This window comes from Hydractinia symbiolongicarpus, chromosome 4 (genome assembly GCF_029227915.1).
Source record: "Hydractinia symbiolongicarpus strain clone_291-10 chromosome 4, HSymV2.1, whole genome shotgun sequence".
NCBI lineage: Eukaryota > Metazoa > Cnidaria > Hydrozoa > Anthoathecata > Hydractiniidae > Hydractinia > Hydractinia symbiolongicarpus.
In genome coordinates, this window is record NC_079878.1 from 19,487,245 (window position 1) to 19,507,321 (window position 20,077).

At 33.8% G+C, this 20,077-nt stretch overlaps 2 protein-coding genes across 2 annotated transcripts; one reads left to right on the forward strand and one right to left on the reverse strand.

Moving 5' to 3' along the window:
- Window positions 1–8,915: 8,915 nt before the first annotated feature.
- Window positions 8,916–9,896, reverse strand: LOC130641684 (gamma-secretase subunit PEN-2-like). The gene has a single exon (XM_057448596.1). It carries the CDS (start codon window positions 9,656–9,658, stop codon window positions 9,353–9,355), a length of 306 nt encoding a protein of 101 aa, XP_057304579.1. The 5' UTR covers window positions 9,659–9,896; the 3' UTR covers window positions 8,916–9,352.
- An 8,804-nt stretch (window positions 9,897–18,700) lies between these two features.
- Window positions 18,701–19,349, forward strand: LOC130642303 (uncharacterized). The gene is made up of 2 exons (XM_057449392.1): window positions 18,701–18,941; window positions 19,024–19,349. Exons 1-2 carry the CDS (start codon window positions 18,701–18,703, stop codon window positions 19,347–19,349), a joined length of 567 nt encoding a protein of 188 aa, XP_057305375.1.
- Window positions 19,350–20,077: the final 728 nt, after the last annotated feature.

A 20,077-nucleotide genomic window follows, 5' to 3' on the forward strand; every position in this document is an offset into this window, starting at 1 on the left:
ATATCAAACACATTCTCATTCCAAATCTTGTCGTAAGTATAAAAACAAAAATTGTCGATATTTATTTTTTTTATTTATTTATCAATAGTTATACAGGATAAAACATTTCAGATAAAATATCTGCTTTACAAATGTGTCCTGTTTAAAAAAAAATAGCTAAAAAATAGTTAATATTTGATTAAAATCTAAATAAAAACGATATGAGAAAAAATAGAAGAAAATAAAACGAAGGGCAGAGAAAATGATTGAGTGTGGACACAAACTTAGAGTAAAGACGCTACTCAGATGGGACACATCTAGAAAACAAAGAAACAAAACTTCATAACATACACCTAAATATAGTATTGCTTCCATTTCTTTTTAAATTGTTACATAACATTTTTCTTTTCTAATATCTAATGGCAACTTATTGTATGTGTCAGCACCCATGTAATAAAAACCACTTTTTGCAACTTCTAATTTAACTTTTGGTAAGCGTAATGTTAACTGCTTATTGTAACCCTTTCGTGATTCATCAACTCGAAGTAACTGTTGAAGCTGCTACAACTCTCTCCGTCAATACATTTACGAACTACACAGGTTTCTTATTAATCATACTTTTGATTGATGTAACGTTTGCATTTTTCGTGACATTTCTCGCTCTGTTGTCCAGAGACACAAGCCTTTTCTGTTGTGTATTTGTAAATTTAAGGTTGATGATACTGTTAAACGTGATAAGAGGTAGTATCATCATGTTGTAAATAATAGTAGCATTGTTGTCATCAATTTGCGATCTCAATGCTGATAGGAGACGAAGCCTTGTTGAAGCTTTCTTGTAGGCTGTGTCACAAATTTACCTGCATAGATAGTTTTTAATCCAGAATCGAACCCAAATATTTATACTGGCTTGTCGTGTTGACTTCCACAAAATTGTATAATAGCTTGAGCTTGTGGGATACTGAATTCAACTTTTTACCAATTCCGAATAACATTGCTTCCGTTTTTCCTCTTTTTAAGTTAATCACAAGATCATTATCGATCAGGTGCTGTTCGATATTTTTTAATTCTGAGTTCATAATATCTTCGATATAATTCACATTGCTTCCAGCTTTATAAACCTCTGTGTCGTCAGCGAATTGGATAGTACGTGCTCTAATAAGTGAGGTCTCAAAATCATTGAAGAAAATTAAAAATAAAAGCGGTCCTAAAATAGATCCCTGAGGGATCCCTGAGGCATTTTATATTCTCAGTGTTAGATCTGATGTTATCAATAACCACCTGTTGTGTACGGTAGAATAGGTAGTGGGTAAGCCATTCTAACTCTTTACCATAAATACTATAATCGTGAAGCTTTTCAAGCAAGATGCTATGTGAAACAGTGTCAAAAGCTTTCGACAAATTAATGAAGATTGCACCAACTAAATTTCCTTTATCAAGCTCTTTTCTGATGTTATCAGTAAATAACGTTGCAGCTATGTCCGTGGAGTTACGTCTGCTGTAACCAAATTGATAACGATATAATAAATTATTGTCTTCTAGATAGCTGATAAGTTGGCTATGAACTGCTTTCTCAAGTATTTTTGATAAGCTTGACAATATAGATATTGGTCGGTAGTTATTTGGTTCAGATGGTGATCCTGATTTAAAGATGGGAGTCATCAGTGCGTGTTTCCAATCTGATGGTACTTCTGAGTTGTCTAATGATAAGTTGATTAAATAATACAGTGGTTCAGCAATCGCAGATGCACAGTCCTTCAATAAAGCTGGCGGAAGATTATCCGAACCAGTTGACTTTTGACGCTTAAGCTTTTTTTGTTCTTTCTCATCAAATATGCGTGATACATAGTTAAATTTAAATTTCATACATGTTCTTAAAAGTGAATGTTTTGGTTTGTTCCAGATAAAATCTTTTAGGTAAATAGATTTTAATTTTAACTGATGTGCCGCGTTGGAGAAAAATAAACATAATGTATTTACTTTTTCGAATTTATTGGTAGTTGCAGTTGCATCATTAGTAAATTTCCTCGTCTTGGTGGGCATTATGGTTTTTATAGTGTCCCAAAACTTTTTTGGATTTCTTGAGTTTCGACTTAACAGGTCCCTACTGTAGTTACCTTTAGCTGTTCGTAAGTCAGTGCTACATTTGTTGCGAATTTTTCTGTATGCTTTCCAATCTGCTGCTGCGTTTGTCCGTGAGCTTTTCTAAGGGCTTTATCTCTCTCGATCATGAGATATCTGATGTTGTTGTCAATCCAAGGGCAGAATTGACCCTTGACCCTTTTCTCGATTATCAGTGCGTGTTTGTTAAATACATTAAGAAGTGTATTCAGATAAAGCCATGCTTCGTTAACATTTTTCATTTCGTACATTTCCAGTCGTGATGTCTAAGCTCCTCGTTTATATTGTCACTGTTGTACTTTGCGTAGTTCGTACTTTTTACATTTTGGGCGGTAACTTATCTCTCTTGATTTTAAGCACAGAGCCAACCATGTCGTGGTCACTAATAGAAGTTGGTATTACGTCATTGACATAAGTACTATCCGTGCGAGATGTTAAAATACAGTCAATTAAAGTTTTTGATGTTTCGGTTACTCTTGTCGCTTTAGTAATAATTTGTTTTAGTCCACATAAATTAAATACTTCCTTAATATCCTTATTATCGTTTGCTTTCAAAAAATCAACGTTTATGTCTGAGACATAACAATAGATAAGGAATGTTTCAAAATTACGAGGTAGGTATTTCGAACCAGCCGGAGTCGGTACAATGATCCAACAAGAAATGATTTAGAGTTTTTTGAAAGAAATTTCAATTTAAATACACTCCAAGTCGCGATGTTCTAAGTCAGATCTATGTTTCCATTTGATACAGTTGGAAATATATATGCCTACTCCTCCGTAAAGTCCCGTTTTCCTGTTCCGGGAGATAAAAGTATACCCCGGAATATAATAAAGGTCAGGATTCTCTGTGTACGCTTTCGTGTTTATATGCGTCTCGGATAAAGTTAATATGTCAATGTTTTTGTGTTCGTTTAACAAAACTTTAACATGTTCTATATTCGCCAAGAGTCCTCATACATTTTGATGAAATATTTTCATACCTCTTTTTTATAACAAATTATACAGTTCTTTCATATATTCAGGTCCAGGCTGAGTCTCAATGTCACCAGCGAGTAGCAAAAGAAGACATGAATGTTTACATCGTGATCCCAACATTGATATTTTACCTTTATTATTAACTTTATTATTTAATTAACTTGCTGAAATATATGTTTCTGCCCCTAGCATCAGTTGTTTCTCTCCACAATATAAACCAATAATATCTGTATTGAAAAAAGATTTCCTTTTTATCATAAAACAAATAATTATAGCTAACAGTATACGAGAAACACGAAACACGTCTGCTCTTGCCGCCATCTTTCGGGAAATTTTTTACAGACCATACAATTGTCCCTGAGCCTTTACCTGACAACATCTCTAAGGAAGAAGGGGAAACACAACTAAAGGAAAGGAAGACTATACTAGAAAAAGTAAAAACTTAGATTCGAATTTGAATCCAAGATTAAACAGTATTCTGTATCCAGATGAACCTAATTATACCCAACCAGGTACAATTGAAGAAATTCTTCAAAGTTTAGCCATTACAAAAGAAAAGTATGAAAACACACTGAGCATATCCCCTGATATTGGATTTCAAATTCACTTCCGAAGGCTTCCAGATTCTTGTTTTATAAATAATTATTTTACCGAGGGCTTGATGGCATGGGAAGCCAACATAGACATTCAGCCTGTTCTTGATTATTATAAAGCAGTGTCTTACATGTGTGCTTATTTATCTAAAGCTGAAGACGAATCTTCAGAAGCGATCACAAGCACTAGAAACTGGCAATTCGTTATTTGTACAAATGAAATCAATTGCAAATGCGTATCGAAATCATCGTGAAATGTCAGTTCAAGAAGCAGTTGCTATTATAATGCCAGAAATATGGTTACGACAGACATTTCCAGCTGTAGTTTTTGCAAACAGTAACATTCCTGAGAAGAGATATAGGGTATGTCGTAACGAAGAAGAGATTTTAAGTTTGCCACCAGACAGTACTGATATTTTTAAAAGAAATATGTTGGATAGGTACATGGATAGACGAAAAACGGAATTTTAAAAAAGAAAATACCCTATGTTGGAACAAATGTGTTATGCCGAGTTCTTGTCAAGCTACTCTATGAAAATAAAACCGAAACCAGAAGATAAAAATGACAGCCAACCAGAAGTACTTGAAATAATAGCTGATACTCATATGGAATCTCCTTATCCGAAAAATTTACCTCTTATGTCCTCAAAAGAAATGTTGTCTTCACGAAAAGAAAAGTGTGTTTTAAGGTACAATGTGCATAGGCGAGAAAAAAATCCAGAAGGGTATGCACATCATTTGCTCTTTATGTTTTACCCTTTTCGCCAGGAAGCAGAATTGCTAAGCAAAAACTCGGGTACTTACACAAAGAAATTATTAGAAAACGGTGTATTAGAAATTATAAATGCAAATAAAAGAATATGCGAACCATTCGGTGAACTTGTTGAAGAAGCAATGATAAATTTTCACACGAATGTAAATAATCTTGATTCCTTCGCTGAACAAGAAAATGACGATGTTTTTGATGAGATGAGCAATATAAATTACCATAGCAATGACGAAGTTCCAAATGAAACCGAAAACGTCACAGTTATTAGGAACAATTTTTCATCGGTTAGTAAACCTGAAATTTCTGATGACGAACTCCATGAAAAAATTCGAAAATTAAACGAAACTCAAGGGCAAATTTTTGAAGTCGTAAATGATTGGGTGAATAATCAGAAAATTGAGCCAATTCACATCTTTCTAACAAGAAGTGCAGGTTGTGGAAAGTCACATTTGATAAAAACAATTTCTGACATGCTAAGTAAAGCACTTTCTTATCGTGCAGGGAACTTAGAAAAAGATAAGATTCTCATTCTGGCGCCAACTGGTGTTGCTGCTATCAATGCAGAGGGAAATACAATACATTCAGCCTTAGGTATACCAGTTGATAGAAGTTTTACTAAAAACATTTCTAAGTTGAGTGATAAAAAGAGATGCATGTTGCGAAATAAGCTTTCAGAGCTAAGTATTATCGTAATAGACGAAATCTCAATGGTTTCAAACAAGCTACTGTTGCACATTCACCAACGGCTAACTGAAATATTTGGATGCGCAGATGACATTCCATTTGCAGGAATATCTGTTATAGCATGTGGGGACCAACTTCCACCAATTCAAGCAAGACTAATTTATGCAGACTATAAATATGTACTGTTAAATCTTTCGAATTGCTGGAAATATTTTATGATTGCTGAACTAACGGAAGTTATGAGACAGCGTGGTCATCAATGTTTAATTGAATTATTAAACAATATCAGAGTGGGAAACTTAGAAACGCAACACGAAAATTCACTAAAATCTAAATTTATTTTTCAGAATGACCCAAACTACCCCAAGGATGCGATTCATATCTTTGCTGAAAACCAACCTGCCTCTGAACACACTAAAAGATGCTAAACAGTATAGCATCGGATGAAATAAATATCGAGGCCATTGACAAAATTCCAGAAAATATTCCTGTGTCAATGGTGCAAAAACTCCATAGCTGCACTCAAATGGAGACAGGTGGACTACCTCAAAACCTTCTTTTAAAACTTAACGCGAGAGTCATGTTAACATCAAATATCGACATATCAGATAAACTTATTAATGGACAGATTAGGACAGTTCATCATATAAAAACCGATGGATTAAGAAAAGTAACAAAGCAACGAGCCTTTCAGGCAGGACAGATCTATGTTGCATTAAGTCGAGTCACAAGCTTAGGGGGTTTATACTTAACAGGGACATTTTCCAGATCAGCCATTAAATCAGACACACGAGCAACCGAGCAATACAATTATATGCGAGAACACTCAAAATTGACATCAAAAGATACTGGCGTAATTAGTGAAAATTCAATCATAGTAACTTTGCTTAATACAAGATCCTACAACAAACATAAAAATGATATTAAGTCCGATCGCGTTCTCATGGAAAGTGATTTATTATGCCTAACAGAAACTCAGATAATTTTAATTCATACTGCGACACAAAACTAGATTACTTTACTTTAATTCCAAACAACAATGTGGATAGGTTTTCTAGTCTTTTAGTTGGTCATAATAAAACTATAGCATTGTCTGATATTGTAAAAATTCCAGGTGCAATATTTTTTAAAATGACGAAGAAGACGTTTCAAAAGAATGCTGTTAGTTTTCTACTTCTATATCGTAAAAATTTTCTTAATCGAGATGAGTCATTATACCTTATTCAACATTTTTTGGGAAACGAAATCGTTGATGTTATACTCGGAGATTTTAATGTAAATTTAGTGACGAAAACTATTTCCTTGATTTTCTCAATGAATATAAATAGGTTGTAAGCTCTCCAACTTATATATCCGGTTCACTTATTGACCACATCTATGTCCATGAGAATGTTCTCAACACGTTAGAAGTCGATACGCTCGTCAAAAATGTATATTTCAGTGATCATGACACAGTCAGGCTTAGACTTTCTCTAACATGATGATCAATTTCGTTCTCAGAACGACAAATATTTACGCTGGGTTTATTTTATTGTTTTCTTTTTGTTTTTAAACTTGTTAAACTTTGATTGCATTGCAGATAACAGGCATGGCGTTTTTTTCTCTGAGGATAGTCTCGCACTATATACTTATTATCTATGCTGATGGCGGAAATCTTCAAGCCATCGGGCTTCTTGTTCTATATTCTATAACCGCTGAATAAAAAGTTCAAAAAATATAAGCATGTGCAACAAAAAACAAAAAACAAGAAAAAAATACTTTATTCGGAGAAACTTTCGCGAATTTCACGTTTTTTGGCCTTTTTTGCGAAACTTTGTCTCGCGAAACTTTTAAAAATGGCTATTCGCAAAAGTTTATTCAGTACAAACTTTCTAAATTGTCGATTCGCGAAAAAGTCATTTCTTGACTCGCCCTCACTTGGCTCGCCCTCCCGTTAAAAAAAAAGAGACAACAGGCGCTGGGAACAAGATTGGAATAAACTTAGAAATAAACAAAACCGATGATGTTTCAAATGTATGTATGGCTTATAACCGAGTTACTGGCGAAGAAGACGATGACGACGATGCGTGGGAACCGGAAGAAGACGAGCCTAAAAATGCATTTGATCTGTTTTGTGATTTTGACGATGAACCCAATTTGTAAATAGAAGTTTTTACATACCATTAGAAAGAAAATTACATCGTTAAAAAACACTTTTCTATCATAAGAAATATAAGCCACTTTTTTATAAGAACATAAAAAATCACGAATCGCGAAAGTTTATCTCGACAAAACTTTCCAATTTCAGATTTCACGAAAGTTTATCTCGCAAAAAATTTTTAATTTGCAGATTCGCGAAAATTTATCCAAAAAATTTCGCGAGTTTTTGGGCTCGCGAAAGTTTCTCTTGCGAAAGTTTCTCCGAAAAAAGTAAATAACGTTTTATTGCAAGAAAAGGAAAACCTGTTTTGATTGTGCATGATAACGCGAAAACTTTCAAAGCTTGTGATGTTAAACAATTCCCGCGAATAATGACATAGAACAACAATTTATACTTCCTGCTTCGCCTTGGTGGGGTGGGTTCTACCAACGTTTAAGCTTAGGTCAAGAGGAAGAAGTACTTTTGAACCCCTTATGGTTCAATGGGGAGTGTGTAAAAACTGGTGTCACACATGCTCTGTATATTATACTTTACTTGAAGATATATGCTAGAAGTGTACGCACTTGTGTTGTTAATATCTGCCTCGAGTTCCAGTTTGATATATGATTTTTGGTATTTCACAATTGTAAATATCAAGAGCCGACACTACAAACGCATTCACGCAAAAAAACTTGTGGAGTCTGTGTTAGACGAAGTTGATTATGACAACACGATTCATAAAGCAGCTATAACTCAACTTTGAAGGGTACAAAGCGCAACAAGTTTGGTAGACTTCGTTATTCAAATGTCGGAGACGTTATTGCATTTAAAACTTATATGGAAATCAATCAACTCACAATATTGCACAAAATATCTTCCTATGGGGAACGTTCAGCTCGTAAGGCAAATATTAATCAACATAGTCATTTCAAGTGTTATGAAACCTCCAAAACCAGTTTGTTTATGTCATTTTTTTGTATGAAACATCAAGTTTGGAAAAATCAGCCCGGATCCCTATGGCAGCCCACATGTAGCAATATTCAGTAGCTAAAAATATATTTTTATGTTTAGTGAAATTTATTTGTATTTAGTGAATATTATTTATATATGTAGTGGAAATTAAATATATATTTAGTGATTTAACCAAAAACAAATATTTGTACTTAGTGAATTATATTTTTATATTTACTGGAAATTAAATATATATTTAGTGATTAGTGTTTTCACAAAAAAAATATTTGTATTCAGGGATCCCTGCGTTAAAATTCTTTTTTAAGAAGAATCCTGTCAATCTAACAAATATACTTTCAGTTTTGTCGATATTTTGTGAGTAAGCAGTTGAAACTATCTATACAATAGAAAAGAGACATTTGTTGATAGTAGGCATCTGAAATATAAAGCATAATTTTTATTATTATCATTATTATTATTATTATTATTATTATTATTCATTATGATTATTTTTTATAACACATATCACAAATATGACAAAACTACCGTCAATGCTCCATTAAGTGCTAAAAGCGCCTATTTAAAAATTACATCGTGATAGCAAAAGGTATTTGGTTTACTTTAGAACTTTAATTTAACAGGTGTGCATATTTGAAAAAGCGATAAATAATATCCAGGAACAATAACATCAATGGTACAAAAAAAAATACTAAAACAAATAACGAAGTAAAGAAAAATAAACATATAACATTAACCTTACATAAAAAATAGGTTACAGAATTGCAGTCATAATATCAAAAATATTTATACTAACAATACTACAAGACCTAAAATATTCTATATTATTGGGATTCCCCAATGCTTATTGAATCTAGTGCAGTCTATATTTAATTTAGCTAAGTTGAAAATTATTTGTTTTTCTTTGTTTTTTTAAAAAAATGGTTTCAATAAGACTGTTCACAGAAAGGTTGCATTGCAACAAGTAAATTACCTTATAAGGTTCTGTCTTGGCAAATTATGACAAATTCAACCATTGAATATTGATTTCACAAAATAACTTTGAATTCACCAAAAATACACAAAAATTACAACCCAATCCTTCCTGCTACAATTCATCAAACTTTTATACACATTATAAAATTTTAATATATTTACAGTAAAATACTACGGTTCACCTAAAGGTATCAAAAACGACAATTTATCCCCCAGTTCACCCCATGAAGCCCGGTTTGTCTGAAACATATAAATCCATGCTGTTAACCCACCAATCCACACAAGTGTTCCGAGCAGTGAACGTAAAACATTTTTTCGAATCTCTTTCTGTTCTTCGTAAGCTTCCTTGAAAAAAGCTTCCTGGAAAAACCAAACTGTGTTGACTAACCACAAAAAAGGCAGAAATGCAAAACCGCCCATAAAGTATATCCTTGATAATCGTGCCTTCTCTTTATTAGGAGTCTTTTTAAGATCCATATTGATAACTTAATGTGACAAAAAAATATTTTAACTTTCAGTCTCAGTGGTCATGTTGGATAAATCATATTGTTATTCTAATTGAAATTTTGATCCTGAATAAAAGAAAAAAAATTTAAAGCAGAAAATAAAACTATCAACTCGTCAAAATTAGGGCTTGTCAGGGAGTTAGCTAGGAGGAAAATTTTTGCAATAAATGAATTTTTGGCTGATTTGTCCAGAGAAAGGATTTAAAAAGAAAATACAACAGCTAGATAATAGGGGAAAATTAGTAAGTCATTGGACAAAGAATCTTATTAAAATAATTGATTTTTTCATTTTTTATCTTTAAGATTCAAATCATTTTTAAATTATAAATCATTTTAGATTTTAAATCAGTAAAATAACAAAACATAATTCAAACTAAAAAATACTTTAAATTTGGCGAATTTCGGCGAAATTCGCCAAAATAAATACTCGCCTAATTTAACATAATTTACCGTTCTCCAAACTAAATACCTGCCAAATTTAAAAAAAAAAAACGTTTTTTTTTTTTTACTTAAGAAAAGAAAAATGTTTTTTTCCCAAAAAATGAACTTGTGTTTATATATACGTTTATTCATAATTTTTATAAAACATTTCAAGACATAAAAATTTATTTTTTTGTGTCATTCGCCAAAAAAATCCCCGCCAAAATAAACATTTTTTGTATTCGCCAAATTAAATCCTCGCCAAATTTAACGACATTTATCATTCAGAAAATTAAATCCTAAAAAATAAATATTCCATTTTGGTCATTGACCAAATTAAATACTCGCTAAAATTTATCCACTTAAGGTATGTTTGATTTGTGCCGGTCTGACAATTTTGACGCTAATCATCTACCTAGAATTTCCTGAATTGAAAATTCGCAATTAGCTTGGTATAGTTAGGGCGCTGTTGACCGTAAAATATGACCAGTATTTGTAGTTATTGCGAACAAAATTACTTCCTTACTACTCAAAGAAACAGAATTCGTTTAACAGTTAAATTTTTTGTGTGGTAAAATCACAATAAAAATCTTCATAAAACGTAGTAGGCTGTAGGAGGTATCTAAAATTAATCCTACATTTTTCTGAACAAGATATATTTATATGTATTTATGAATTATTTATCTATAAGCAGTCAACAACACAGCGCCACTGATGTCACATCATACTTTTACACAACACGTGCAAGATATAGTTTAATAACTTATATAAGAAGAAAGTATGGCACAAACTTGAGTTTCTTAAACAAGAAAGTGGATTGTGCGACATAAAATATTGAACCTAGATTGTATTGTAAAAATGTATAGCTATGAATATGTTGTCAAAATGTATATTAGTTTGAAAAGAAAAAACTTTCTATCATTATATACTGCATTAATTTTGTATAATGTCAGTTTTGCATTGAAAAACTTGGATAAAAACAAGCATTGGCAGTTGGAATGGTTGGCCTATCCTCAAAAACCACAGTTTTTTATTTTAAAACTTGTATAATAACAAGCATTGATAGTTGGGAAAGGTGGCCTATCTTTAAACAATTCCCCCTCCACTCAAACGATTTTTGACTCTGCCCTTGCACATTTTTAAAAATAAAAAGGCTATGAATATAACGCCTATGCTTCATTTTAAAAACCAAGCCACATCTATACAGGTGGATATCACCATGAAAATATATATCCAACCATTATCGTTTTGTAACCAGCTAGCTAGCTAGCCACCTGACTATAGCTCAGTATGTTCTACGAACACTAAACTTCTAAAATAAAATTTAAGTTAGTAAAGAGAGAAGTGATGCCTTGTACAATATGTGAGGATGAAAAATGTTTAAAACATTAAAGAAGATAGCTAGAAAAACAACCAGGAAAACAAATTTAATCGGGCTACAACATTTTATTGTCAAATGTCAGCCATTATTAATCTAACAACAATGTTTTAATAGCCCCCCTGCGCTTTTTGAGATCATAAGAAAGGGTAAAGTAATTTGGAGTTTGGACGGGTTATTTTCATGTGTTAAACTTCCCATAATACAGCGCAAATTCAGCACACATTTCATGTAAATTCACACGAAACCAGGCCTACATGTGGAGTAAACCGTCACTCTGAAAATTTTGAATCTTTTAAGCGCCCTTGTTGTTGCCAACAAGCTCCTAGTCAAAAAAGATAAAACTATACATGATACAATATACTGCTGTCTTTATTGTGCCGACTAGGCTGATTTCTTCATTTTTCTCTTTTTTTTTGCCAAAATGAAACTATTGAAAGAAGCTGTAGTAGAGTTACTAACGGTTTTAATTGTGCGTGAAATATTTTGTGTGAGACTTAAAATGTTTCCTGCCAGCTGGACCTTGAAAACATTAAAACCAGAAAACCTGGCGCAACGTGCGCGCTTACCCCAATTCATTTCGTATAGGTAGAACAGAATACTTATGTTTGAATGTTAATTTGACTGACTGATTAAATGTAGCTAGACTGCACATGCCAGGTTCACTACTCTAAAAAAGATTACAGACCAAAATAGGACTGCTGACTGGTAAAATAATGGGGTACAAAGAGAAAAGCAATATTCTCCCAATTAGCAAATATCACATGATACTTTGGAACCAATTACAAGTCCGTATATTTCAGGGTAACCATCATGATTTGAGGGAAAACATGTCGTTTAGGCAGTCACCACTTCACAGATAGGCTGAATTTTTCACAGAATCTTGTTTAATTTAGACACTTGCAGTTCTTGATTAAAGCTTCTTTTGTGAGAGTTCAAGCGTGAAACGTTCGTGTTTTCCCTAAACTGAAATTTCTATATAGGGAATCTTATGTGTAAGTCTTGCCTAACAACTTAAAATTTAATCAACACAACTTAGCTCAATCAAAATAACATGAAATCGAGGTACTGCAGCATCACATTAGTAATTCATAACCAATGCCAAAGAAAAGTAAGCATATAAAAATAAAAAGAATCAGAAAATATGTTTATTTTTATAGGTCCATATTGAGAACTTCTTGTTTTCTTTAAATGTTTACAATAGCAGATGTCCTGCAGTCTGCTTTAATCACATTAGGGCAGTAGACCATATCAGGATGATACTATTTTTTTATTAGTCAAACAAGTAGAACAAATTTTGCATGTGTATGAGCTTTATATTGCAATTGTGAGTATATTTTTAAACTTCAATTATATACAATTATATACAGGTATATATTATATACAATTATATACAGGTATATATACGTTATTGGGCTGCAGTATCAAAATACTAACGTCCAAATCACGTATATATACGTTGTTCCGACTTCAACGTATATATATATACGTGATTTGGTTTGGCCAATCAGTAAGTGAAGGTAGAGCACTGACCACGCATATATATGTGTTATATTTATTCGTTACAACCAATCATATTTTAATTCTTCTGTGAGTTAACCAATTAAAGAACGTTCAAAATTTTTAAATAGAGCATTCTTGTGCATGCAATGTTCTTTTTCATCAACTGCTGTGCTAGTAAAGAAGTCTGTATTCGTAAAGTGAGTTGTTTATTTTCTTTTTTTGTAGCAACCATTCATAAAGAAGGCATGTTCAAGGCAAGAAAATCATTTTAAACCACTTTGTAATGTAATATCATAGTCACATGAAAAATAGAGATGTAGGGATTGTCCTCATGAATAAACGTTTTTCTTATTTTCTTCATTTATGAGTTGCTATTGCTTCATTTTCTTAGAAAACGGTACACTGCTGAGGAAGCCGCTGAATTGATAATGAATGAAAATGGTGAAATGGATTCAGCTGACTCGCTTGACAAAGAATTCACTTCAGATACTGAATCAACTTATGAATCCGAAATAGAAAGTGAATCTGAAGAATCCTACTTTACTGGTCGCAAAATCCTACAAAATATTGCTCCCCAAACACATAGGGGAGAGAGGATTAGAACAAGAGGTGGTGCATTCAATATCCGTGGCCGAGGTCGAAGTGTAAGGACGCATGGTGGCCTGCAAACTGCAGCACATTGTTCAAAAATAAGAAAAAGAAACAATAAAGACTCTGACGATTCTGCCACAGAACTTAGCTCAAGGGAAGAAAACGAAAACGAGGAAGAAGAAATATCGAGTGGAGGTGATTCTGCTATTCGTAATGATCTCAATGATGAAAAGGGCCCTGTGAATGAATTTGATTGGTCAGACGATGTCCCTATCATAAAACCATTTGATTTCAATGAAGATACTGGGTTGCAGGTAGAGGCTTCTGATGGAGATGATCCCTTGTTTCTCTTCAATCTATTTATAAACGACGAACTTTTACAAGAAATCGTCGATAGATCAATTGCATATGCAGATCGTGTTATAAACTCCTCTCGTCCATTGAGACAGAACAGTATCTTGAACACATGGAATAACGTAACATTGGAAGAGATCAGACAGTTCCTCGGTTTGATTTTTCACATGGGTCTCGTTGCTATGCCATCATATCGCTGTTACTGGTCTACAGACCACTTATACAAAAACGAACTGTTCAAATCAGTAATGTATAGAAGCAGGTTTCAATCAATCATGCGATTCTTGAATTTTGGCGAGGAACCATCATTTCAGAATGATTGATTGAGTAAGGTCAGATTTCTCTTGAATCACCTCAACAGCACAGTTGCTGATGTCTACACGCCTGAAAAGGAATTATCCTTGAAGTCGATGATACTTTGGCGAGGGCGATTGGACAAAAAACACCTTTCCGGGAAAGTTACAAAGAAAAAGTTGAAAAAAGGAGAAATGATTTTTCGGTCGTCAGACAACATTTCTCTCACAAAATGGAAGGACAAAAGGGATGTTCGTATGATCAGCAATGCATTTATTCCTGAATTGGTTGAGACCGTAAACAGACATGAGAAATCTAGACAGAAGCCAAACATTGTGGATATTTACAATCAAAACATGTCTGGTATTGATCGATCAGATCAAATGCTCTTGATCATTCTGGATTGAGGAAAGCAATCAGATGGTACAAAAAGGTCGGCGTCCATATCTTGGAAATTTTTATGGCAAATGGCTTCTTCCTATATAAAAAAGCAACTCCATCTCCAAAAGTTAAAGCCATGAAAAGATTCAAGGAAACCGTTATAACGAGCCTGGTTGGCACATGCAACCACAAGCTTTTTTTCACTACTTAGCTGCGATTGAACCAACAGAAAAAAAGAAACCGACATGGTTTGTGTAAGTAATAGACGTAATATTTCCCAAAAAAATAAATCTGTCTTTGAAAACAAGAAACTTTAAACTTTAATAAACACTTTCAAAAGAGAAAAATAACCAAGAAATTACAAAAACAATAGATAGATAGATAGATAGATGTGCATATTTTACATGGCTAGCCTCACAAATATCGAGGGATATACCCTGTCTATTATTTCCAGGAGGGGCCATGGCTTAGATGGAGAGTCCTAGAGTATTTAATGCTCATTTTGAGCTACGCAGACCCAATTAGTAGGGCCCACGCTCTACTAGACAACTCCCGGCAACATCCAACGGCCCACACAGTGTGCCATCTCCCCAATTTCCCTCACATGGCTTGGGTTAACCCGGGGCTATGGTAACATTCACTCGCCCATGTTGAATCGCCGTTAAGAGGAATCGAACCCCGGTCTCCCGCACAGAGTACGAAAGCTATAACCACTAATCTACGGCGCCACAATCGTTGGGTTATTGCAAAAGATCCCACAACGTATATATACGTGACTGGGACCCAACGTGTTAAGAGAATCTTTTCGAAATCTGATTTTGATGCTACAATGTCTTCATCTGCAATAAAACCAGAAGAAGCGTTTTAAAGCAAAAAGTCCTTTTCATACTCTCCAAGATCAAAAGTTGTAAAGTCTGCACAGGTGGCAGGAAAGAAAAAATGAATCCAATGAACAAACATGGTCAAGTTTTGCGTTGTATTGTGTGTGATTTGAAGATGCATTGGGCCAATCAATGTCCACATGCAGCTCAGAAACATTATGTTAACATCAATAGTTCAAAACAAGAGGAAGAACTTTGTGAAGAGGTTGAGCTTGTACTTATGAGTAGTGCAACACCCCAAGAATTGAACAAGCAGGAGATTTTTGTTGCAGAAGCTGCTAAGTCTGCAGTCATCAACACCGCATGCACCAAGACTGTGGCTGGGGAAAAATGGTTCAATGATTTTATTGAATGCCTACCATTAGATAGACAAAAGAATGTCAAAGAGTCAGTATCAGACACTACATTTAAATTTGGAGATAAAGAAAAGTAGCTGCACTGAAAAAAGCAATCATTCCTATCAAAATTGGTGACAAAAAGTGCAACATCGAGACAGAAATTGTAGAGGAAAACATTCCTCTCCTACTAAGTAAAGGTTTATTGAAGAAGGCTGTCAAGTTTTCAATGTACATATGCAAATAGTAATAAAGAATGTTTGTTTTATTGTCATGGTTACGAAACAAGTACAACATTTTGTTGTACTTGTTTCGTAACCATGTTAAATGTATGTTTCCATAGTTACGTATTTAATCACTTAGTTTCATTTGTACACATCCCTTGGTACTCCCGTATTGTGAATTCATGTATGTGTAAAAATTTAATTATCAAACGTGTATTTCATAGTTCATTAGGTTTTGTGCTTATATATACACGCACAATCATTTTCATACAGTTGTTCATATGATTTTCGCACACTTTTATCAATTAAGAAAGTGGGTTTGGGAGCGTCGTATCATCATCATCATTCTCGGCTTAACGTTCGTTTTCCATGCTATATCAATCAAATCAATATTTTACAATACTTTACAATAAATTTCAAGTTCTTGGCTGTTAATTTCAATCTATCACTTATATTTTATCGGCAAGCTGTTTGAATGTAATGCGCCACACGCATAGGTTTGTAATAATAATAAATAACGATTAATTTGTATTTATATTTATAATTTAAATTTAGTTTGAACACTACACTACTACATTATATCGCTAAAGAAAAACACTCATCAAATCAATCGTTATTTATTATTGTTACAAACAGCCTACGCGCGTGGCACATTACAAAGGCTGGTGCCATCATTGATATGCAAAATGATAAAGCCACCATGTTTGGCAAAGAAACGAAACTTTGTCTCTCCACCACCGGTCACTACTGCATAGACATTTCTCCAAATGAACATTTCCCAATCTCTTCAATTGAAAAATTACCAATAAATCAAGAGGTATTAGCCTTTGGAGCAAGAACTGCATCCAACAGAACACAAAAAGCAAATTATCAAACCACATAAACAATTCGGACATGCTAGTGCTCAGAATTTATGATGCAGGAATGATGATTACCTAGACTGACAAATTAATTGACAATGTTGTTGATGAACATTTATAAAGACAAAAATTTCTCCTCATCTTTTTCCACCATTATCTTTTTTAATCAGATTTATTTTTATTATTATGGTCCCTAGGTAATTATATTCAATTGATTATTATCAAAAAATCATGTATGTTATTTATATTCCCTTAGGTCATTATTTTATTTTATTCCTTATGCTCATCTTAGATAATTGCTGTAATTTTGTGTGTAATTATTCACTAGGAAATTATTTCTCTTTCAATATTTTTATATAAATAGACACACACTTTTTCTTCACATCAGTTGTAACATGAATTTCAAAGACTAATTTTATAACATTTGTCAAATCAACTTCACCAAGTTCAATTTAAAATTAATATTCACTGGGTACACTCAGTACTATTTACACTGACTACCTGGTAAGTTTTGTTTTGTTTCAGTGTCAGTCATTTTTGTTTCTTAAGTGTGTCATCTTAGGTTAAGTCAATTTTAATTTTTCAAACTCAATATTATTGTCACTTAAGTTTATTTAAAAATTTTGTAAAAATTTATTTTAGTTTGAACATATTCACAAGTTACCAACAAGTCAATTCTCAATAACCCAGTCCGCATTACACATGTCATTGGTATGTTCACAAGATTTAGCAATGCACAGATCATTCAAAACAAAGACGCCTCAGTTCGTGCATTTATGAAATGCTGGATAAGTATTTTTGGAGCACAAAGCAAAGTATTCTCTGACAATGGGGGAGAAGTTAATTTAAACGTGCTCTTCGAAAACAAACCAGACAATGGTCTTACCATGGCACTTACCAAATTGGTGATAATGTGTACTACAAGTGAGAAGATGACCAAAGATGGAAAGGTCCTGCTAAGGTTCTTGATCAAGATGGATCTGTTGTTTTCATATGACAAGGCTCAAGATATATTAAAGCACATGTTTGTCATGTGCAATTTGCTGATCAACACACTCAAGATCAAGTGAAAGTAACTTCAACTCAGCTACCTTGCACCAAGGAAAATGTGGTCATACCTGTCACGAAGAAAACAACTTCCGAAGAAGAAAACGAGTCAGATGACGAAACACCACCTCCGCCTGTTGCAATGACTGCACCTGAAACCCATCAACAGGCAGCAAATAAAGCAGCTGTATCTGCACCAAGGATTGCATCTACCGCATCACGAATTGCGCCTCTGACCAACCAAAAATCAAAGTGAATCAGAAAATAACATTTCAACAAACAGATGGACAACACTGTGAAGCCAAGATATTAAGTATAGTGGGAAAAAGTACAGGTCAATTTTCCAAATGGTTCAACATCTAATACAAATCACCCAAACTCCAATGCTGGAAAAATTACTAGCCTTGATCTTTCAAATGTGAGGAAAATTCAAATTCTTGAGAACGAATCAGATGTAGACACAGAACAGGATGAGGTACTTGAATTAAAACATGAATTGTTTGTTGATGCTAAAGAAGAAAAACTCAACAGCTGGAAGGAACACCATGTTTATGAGGAGGTGTCCTATAAACAACAGAAATGTATATCTGTTCGATGGGTATGTTCTCTAAAACCAACAAATGATGGTCTAAAACCAAAGGCACGTTTATTTGAAGAAACTGGTATTAATTGAAAAAGATTCACCAACCTGTGCTAAAGATTCACTACGAGTCATGATACTGTATTTAATCAAAACAGCTGGAAAATGAAAAGTATTGACATCAAAACTGTATTTCTACAGGGTGAATTTATTGATAGAGATGTGTTTCTTTATCCACCTCCCGAAGCCCACTGTGCCGAAGGATATGTGTGGAAACTTCGCAAATGTGTTTATGGTCTCTCAGATGCGTCTCTTAAATGGTATCAGCGTGGCAAAAATACCATTTTAACACTTAGAGGGAAGGTGTCCCATGTTGATCCAGCCTTTTTTACATGGCATAAAGAGGGTGTGCTAATTGGGATGATAGCTGTTCATGTTGAAGACTTTGGTCTGGGGATAGTTATTTTTCTAATCAAATTATACCTCAGTTGCGCAGCACCTTCACTGGACGGGAAGAGAAGAGGTAACCTTCAGATATCTCAACATTTGTCAAGATGAAGAAAATATTATTATCGATCAGGCTGATTACATCAATAGACTGCTGCCAACCTTAATCGATCGTTCTAAGAATGAGAAAATTCTTTCTTCAAAAGAACGAGATGTTTTACGATCTAAAATCGGACAACTCTTGTGGGTAAGCAATCAAACACGACCAGACATCAGCTTTAACGTATCAAATCTCGCAGTCAATATGGAAAAATCAACATTCAAAGACATTGTCGCCCTCAACAAAGTTAGAAAGTTAGAAAACTAAAAAAATGGCTCCTACGCTATGACCTTCAAACGACTTCAGAATCCCATCAAAATTATAGTCTATACAGATGCAGCATTTGGCAATCTGCCTGATGGTGGAAGTCAAGGTGCTTATTTCCTTGCTGATGAAAACAACAGTTGCAACATCATTAGTTGGCAATCAAAACGTCTCAAACTAATTGTCAGAAGATCGCTTGCTGCTAAAACATTGGCTATGGGTGAAGGTATTGATACAGCATTGTACGTTTCAGCAGCATATTGTGAGATTGTTTATAATGCTAGTAGATTGTCCATTGAGACAGTAACAGACAACAAATTGCTGGTTGAAGCTTTGAAATCTTCTAAGTATGTTAGTGACAAGAGGTTAAGGATAGATATTGGAGCATTGAAACAACTGATTGCGAACAAGGATGTTGTAAAGATCCATTGGGTTAAAACTGATGAATAACTTGCTGACACATTAATAAAGAATGGGGTGTGATCACACAAACTTGCAAATACGTTAAAAACAGGACAGTTGCCAGATATAGTTTAAAGTACTGACATTACCTTACATTTATGTTTTGTTGGACATTTTGTTTATATTTTTTATATACGATAGGGCTCAGAATAATGGCCAGGACTGGAGGATAGTCTATTCCTAAGAAGGTCCTTCAATGTGTTTATTTATATAACATATTGTGTTTTATATTTTAGGCTTATGAAAATAATATATGTTCAGCGGGGGTT